This window comes from Dasypus novemcinctus, chromosome 10 (assembly GCF_030445035.2).
Source record: "Dasypus novemcinctus isolate mDasNov1 chromosome 10, mDasNov1.1.hap2, whole genome shotgun sequence".
Taxonomy (NCBI): Eukaryota; Metazoa; Chordata; class Mammalia; order Cingulata; family Dasypodidae; genus Dasypus; species Dasypus novemcinctus.
Window position 1 is genome coordinate 91,420,425 of NC_080682.1, and position 6,917 is coordinate 91,427,341.

At 38.9% G+C, this 6,917-nt stretch overlaps 1 protein-coding gene across 1 annotated transcript; it reads left to right on the plus strand.

The window, feature by feature from the left end:
- The first annotated feature begins 2,112 nt into the window (after positions 1 to 2,112).
- On the plus strand, positions 2,113 to 3,108 carry LOC101438496 (olfactory receptor 52L1). The gene has a single exon (XM_004466942.1). It carries the CDS (start codon positions 2,113 to 2,115, stop codon positions 3,106 to 3,108), a length of 996 nt encoding a protein of 331 aa, XP_004466999.1.
- Positions 3,109 to 6,917: the final 3,809 nt, after the last annotated feature.

Consider the following 6,917-nt stretch of genomic DNA (forward strand, 5'->3'; position numbering starts at 1 on the left):
TCCCTGTGACTAAAGGTAAGTGGCCCCTCCAGGTTTGCTCCTCAAAACTAAATTTCCCTGTTCCATTCCTCTTTGCTTCCACTAATCAGATCATGCTTTGCTTCATGATTACAGGTGTGCTTGCAGATACCACTCTCCCCAATCATGCAGTAAAACACATACCAGATTGTACCTGTCTTTTAAGTCATACACTCAGAAACAAGCGTATTCAATTTAAACCATTTCTTTTTATGCTTAAGGCATGAATCACGTAGGGACCTTTAAACAGAGTACATATTTATTTGGTACATTTTGTTGACATGAAGGTTTCAGGGAGATGAATTATCATAACTCCATGATGAGAGAGAGACTTGTGAAAAGTTGAAACAGAGAAGCAGAGTTGTAGAAACAAAGGAAAAAAAAGAGTACCATATCATATTTAGTTATTGCTTATTATCCAAGTTTATATTAATGACAGCTATAATGAAAAAATAACCTATATATCACAATTTATTTTAATTAATATTTACCTGAATTATATTAATCTTTTTAATAAACCAGTAAGGTTGGCATTATTTTACCATCAGACGATGGAGTCAAGACTCATAATTTAAGTAGTATGCCAAGGTTTCTTCCTGAAATATGAAATGGACAGAATGCGACACAAATCTGTCTGATTTCAAACCTTATGCTTTTCCCACTTGTCTGCAGCCTCCATCCTGCTTACTAGTAATTTTTTTTTTGCTTGCTTGTAATTTTAAAATTTAATGGGATATGGTCTCCTCTCCTGAAACAAGCCATTAAGACACTGAAAAGATTTCTGTAATAGATATAAAACAGAAAGTTGTGGACATGCAAAGGAGGATAGTACATTTATTATTCTTAACACATGGTTCTAACTGTGTCAGCAAGCACTTATGACAAAAAGGAGACAGTGGACTTTGGGTTTTGAAAGATGAAAAAGAGCAATTTAGGTAAAAGCAGGAGAGGAAGGAATGTGCAAAAGTCCTATGTAAAATAGGATGTAGTACTCATGTAAGACCAAAAGCATTGGGTTGATTAAAGCAAAACAACATAAGAGAATGTTAAGTGCATGAAAAAAGAGATATATAAAAGATGGTCTTTGACATGATAATACCATTTTATGAAAAATCTCTGGAGAATGCTTTTGGAAGTGATTAATAAGCAAAGGCAGAAAGATCTAAAGAAATAATCAAGCATATAGAAGTTGGGGGTGTGACCTCAGGCAGTGGCAGTAGAGGTTGAGGAAAGGAAAGGATTTGAGAGATTAAAAAAAAATTCAGTAGGAAATGGTGAATGGATAAGATGAATAAGAGATAAAGATGAGTAGAGGATAGTTCTTAAGTTTCTGTATTGAGTTGGGTAGGTAAATAACTATGGAATTCATAAAAGTACGGATGAGGTAAAATACATTGGGAGAGGAGAGGGGAATTAATTTAGTCTTTAATATGTTGATTGTAGCATATAGGTGTTCAGGAAGCAAATGGCAAAATGAACCTGTGTTTCAGATAGCTATTTTACCTAGAAATGTAGATTTTTAACTAAATGAAAGTATATAAATAGTTAGAAATCATGGAAATGGATGAACTCAATCAGAGATAATATAGAGACTGGAGAAGAGTGAAGAGGATGGGACCCAGGAATCATCAACATATAATGGATAGGTTAATAGCCAAGAACCTAAAGGGACTCAGGTGGTGGGTCTGGTCACATGGGAGGAACAACCGTAGAGCTAATAATATGCCAAGGAAACAGGGTGACTAATTTAAAAAATAACAGATTGGTTTATAGTGTTCAGTAATGCCAAGCAGAAGGTCGATAGAATAAAATCTTTTGGAGTTGACAGTTCCAAGGTATGAGTAATAGCATGGTAGAGTTTAAATACCTCTCAAAAAGCCGTTTGTGTTTACTCAAATTTCTAGATAAAACTAGACTAACTCTAATTCAACCATGTGAATGTCTAGCCTTATAAAAATTATCTCCGACAAGGAGATTTTTTCCCCCAATATCTAACTTTATTTCTTCATGTTGCAGTTTAAACCTTTTTATTCTTCTCAAGAAGATGCTACCTAGTTCTGGACAATGTGAAAACTCATTGGGGGTAGGAACATCATGACTCTGACTCCTTTCCCCTCTTCCTCCTCTAAGCGATTGGTCATGGCCCTTAGCAATTCTAGCTGGGGGATACCTCAGCCTTCTTTTTCCCTAGTAGGTATTCCAGGTTTGGAGGAGACCCAGCATTGGATAGCTTTGCCCCTGAGTGTCCTTTACCTCCTTGCTCTAGTGGGAAACGTCACCATCATCTTCATCATATGGACTGACCCATCCCTGCACCAGCCTATGTACCTCTTCCTGGCCATGCTAGCAGCCATCGACCTGGTCCTGACCTCCTCCACTGCACCCAAAGTCCTTGCAGTGCTCCTAGCTCATGCCCATGAGATTGGGTACACTGTCTGCCTGATTCAGATGTTCTTCATCCACGCGTTCTCCTCAATGGAGTCAGGTGTGCTTGTGGCCATGGCTCTGGATCGCTATGTAGCCATTTGCCATCCTCTGCACCATTCCACCATCCTGCATCCAGGGGTCATAGGGCACATTGGAGTGGCAGTGCTGATGCGTGGCCTACTTCTCCTCACCCCCTTCCCCATTCTGCTGCGGCGCCTGGTCTTCTGTCGGGCCACTGTGATAAGCCATGCCTACTGTGAACATATGGCTGTGGTGAAACTGGCCTGCTCAGATGCCACAGTGAACCGAGGTTATGGGCTGGCAGTGGCACTGCTTGTGGTTGGGCTGGATGTCCTTGCCATTGGCATTTCCTATGGCCTTATCCTACAAGCAGTATTGAAGGTACCAGGGGGTGAGGCCCGACTTAAAGCTTTTAGCACCTGTGGATCCCATGTTTGTGTCATCCTGGTCTTCTATGTTCCTGGAATATTCTCCTTCCTCACTCACCGCTTTGGCCACCATGTGCCCCATCATGTTCATGTTCTTCTGGCCACACTCTACCTCCTTGTGCCACCTGCTCTCAATCCTCTTGTCTATGGGGTGAAGACTCAGCAGATTCGCCAGCGGGTTCTCAGGGTATTCTACATAAAAGGATCAATCTAAACCTATACTAATTACTTTCTTCAGAGATCTGCAAAGAACTTTCTTAGGAGCCCATGAGCATTCTAGGTGATATGTATAGAGGACATCCCACAGTAAGCAGACCTGCTAGTAGTAATAGTAAGTTGGCAAGAAACACCCAAGTGTACTCAGCTCCACAGCCTCCTGAAATGTACCTGGCAAGCTGGATTTCTGAATTTTTCCCATTCTTTCACTCCTGAATACAATATTCTCCCATTCCTGGTGTCAGAGACATGAAGATAGGAGCAATAGAAGAAAGCTCTAGATGTGCCATATTTCCTGCCATCTCTGGAATTGGAATGAGAAGTCCCAACTTTGTTCCAGTTTCAGGAATATCTTCAAATCCTCTAAGTTATTGTTCTAAAATCTAGATCACAGGACTCCTGATCTGCAATATGTTCTTTCTCAAAGCAGTTAAAGAAGCAACAATGTGAGAGAACACATTCATTTGCAAAATGGTTGTTGCTCATTTTTTAAAAATAAATTTAATGGGGCTGGTACTAGAAGAGGTACTAGGAAAGATAAGGCACCATCTTATAGACAAGGAAGAAATATATATGTCTAGTGGATTTCCTTTTAGAAGAGGTCTGTTTGGATTTATTTATTTATTTATTTATTTATTTATTTATTTATTTATTTACATTTCTGCTTATGGTAAAGAGGTAATAAGTCCTGGTTGGTCCTGCAGGGACAGATGCTGGACATTGTGTGTTCTGTCATGACCCACTGGGTGGACTGCGGGAGAGGGTATACTACAATGTAGACCACTGTTCATGTGGTGCAGCAGTGCTCCAAAATGTATTCACCAGGCACAGTGAATGTACTATGATGATGGACGATGTTGTTGATATGGGAGGAGTGGGGTGGGGGGGTTGTTGATGTGGGAGGAGTGGGGTGGGGGGGTACATGGGGATCTCATATTTTTTGAACATAATATTTAAAAGAAAATAAAGAAAAAAAAGACCACATACTGAATATATGTATTAATTTAATGAAACAAAAGTAACCATGTAATTATCAGTATCTAATAACTACAAAATGTGCTAGATTCTGGTGTGGGTAAACATGAATTTATTAACAAATGTAGAAGTTATGCCACTTAAAAATGTGTCTCTGCCTCAGATGGTGGATATGGAAAAATGTGAATCAGATACTCGTTTCCCCTAACAGGAAGTGGCTCCAGTTACAAAAGGACTGTTTGTCATTGCTGTAGGGTCTGGTTTAATTATTTCATGTTCCTAAAAAGCAACACCATTTGTAAAGAGCTGGAAGAAGGTTACCTGAGGTAGGATGCCCAGGGGAAGAGATTATTCCATCTTGAGTTTCCATATTGGTAGAAGGAATAGATTGGGTTGTTGGGGTTTCTACTTTTTCCTTTTTCTTTTTGTATATTTTACTCTTAATAAATACTTTTCTCTTATAGATCCTGAATACGATGTCTTTATTTTGGCTGGCAGATATGGGTAAGTTGAAAAGATTGATATGAGATTCTCTTACTGCAAGAAGGTTTACAAATACCATGACCTTGATCCTAGACCTAAAACTTAAGCTTTGGTAAATTGTCCTGGTGAGGCCAAGTCTATGGTATATTTCAACATTGGAAAACAACTTTCTTGAACCTAAAAGTCTTCAGTTTTTGTATGTTTTAAAAGGAAGTAGTTTGTTTTTTCCTTCCATTTATGCCATTGCTGATTCTTGAAATGTGGATGTGATGGTGGGATCTGGAGTAGCTTTCTTGGATCAAAAAAGGTGAAAACGTGTTAAAGATGGCAGAGTAACAATATTGAAGAGCCTGTGTTCCTGTCTGGGCCACCACCAAGACTTAAATTTGAAACAGAAATAAACTTGTCTCTGGTTTAAACCTTTACATTTTGGTAATCTTTGTTTTAGCAGACAAACTTGTAACCAAAAAGAAAGACTTATATCATTCATCTCAGATTTTCCAACTGGGATACACATTTTTCTGCCTGAAGTATGTCTTTTGGAATTTCCTTTTATAAAGGCAGCAAGTTTTGTTTGTCTAAACTGTCTCTACTCTCATTCAAAATTACTAGCAGAAAATTGTTTACATTAATTTTTTATTATATTTTACTTTTTACTTTGTCAGTTATTTGTGCTTTCTCTGTTCTCCTTGGTCAATCATGCCAAAGTTTATCAGTATTATAAAAATACTTCAACATTTGAACTGGTATGGCCATTCAGCTAAATGTTAGCATCTGATTTTGGATTTACATTTTCAAATCTTTTCAAGTCACTTAGATTTCTTAACTATTCTGCCACCTCAAGATAGGTTAAAAAGAAGGTTTATAAAATATATATGCATTAAAATTCATTTTTTTGTCAATAGAAGTTTTTCTCTGGATAAACAAAATACACAATTGTGAGAAATAAAATTCAACTTCCATTTAATGTAGTCTATCATTTGAACTTTCTATTTACTATTTTATTTGTAATATCTTTATTTTAATTCTAAATTTATTAACATATCTTAAAACAGCAGATTATTCTTTTTTTTTTTAAGATTTATTTATTTATTTCTCTCCCCTTCCCCCTCCCGGTGTCTATTTTGCTGCATCTTCTTTGTCCACTTCTGTTCCCCCTCCCGGTGTCTATTTTGCTGCATCTTCTTTGTCTGCTTCTGTTGTCAGAGGCACGGGAATCTGTGTTTCTTTTTGTTGTGTCAGCTCTCGATGTGTGCGGCATCATTCCTGGGCAGGCTGCACTTTCTTTCATGCTGGGTGGCTCTCCTTACGGGGCGCACTCCTTGCGCGTGGGGAACCCTATGCAGGGGACACCCCTGCGTGGTACGGCACTCCTTGCGCGCATCAGCACTGCACATGTGCCAGCTCCACATGGGTCAAGGAGGCCTGGGGTTTGAACCGCGGACCTCCCATGTGGTAGACAGATGCCCTCACCACTGGGCCAAGTCTGCCACCAGCAGCTTATTCTTATGGATGTAATTTTTTTTCTGAAATACTGAGACTCAATAATACAATTTATAATTTTTTCCCCCTGCATTCACTCTTTAAAGGATTAGTTTTTTCTGTAATGCCGTCCTTCCTTCCTTTTCCTGATGTTAGTTTCCCTCAGTTATCTGTAGATTCTACCCCCTGTTCATAGATGAGAATTATTCAGCATGGGTCGTGGGTCTGATTTACCTTCTAGACTGTGAAGTCATTGCTCCTGTGCCTGGCTGGAGGACTTTGGGTCATTGTGAACAGGTGGAATTCCCTTCAGGCTGCCAGGAGGAAAAGAAAAAAGTGGGCAGTGTTCCCTCTCCTTTTACTGAAAAAGAAAAGCTTTTATATTGGGACCTGGAGATGCTACAACATATTTTGCTCATTTGTGGAGCTGCCCTTCCATTCTTTTCCTCCATGTCCAAGTGGGAGAATCAAAGTTATCTTGGAGTTGTCTTTTTTAAAAAAATCTGGCCCTACTTCATTGTGGGGTTTGGAGATATATGGAGGCATCACCTCCATTTTGTATGGGGAACTAATTTCCTTGTCCCTTGTGTGTAGAATACGAAATTGCCCCAAGTGCTCTGACAGTAGAAAAATAATTACCTCATAAATTGATTATTGTGTTGCTTTCAATTTCTGCTCCTGAGTCTATTGATTTTAAGCTTGGATTATTCCTTGAATCTCTCAATAAGATCATTTCCACCTTTGCATTAAGTTTCAACTTCCCCAATTCTTTCCCTAAATAATAATTCCTACCTTCCAGACATACATACCTCCATTGGTTGGCAGGTTTTCTTCATTCTGGTTTCTCTATCAGTCCAACCTAATCCA

What these genes read in the sequence shown, in the direction of transcription:
- LOC101438496 (XM_004466942.1), top strand. Translation starts at nt 2,113, where the DNA reads ATGACTCTGACTCCTTTCCCCTCTTCCTCCTCTAAGCGATTGGTCATG.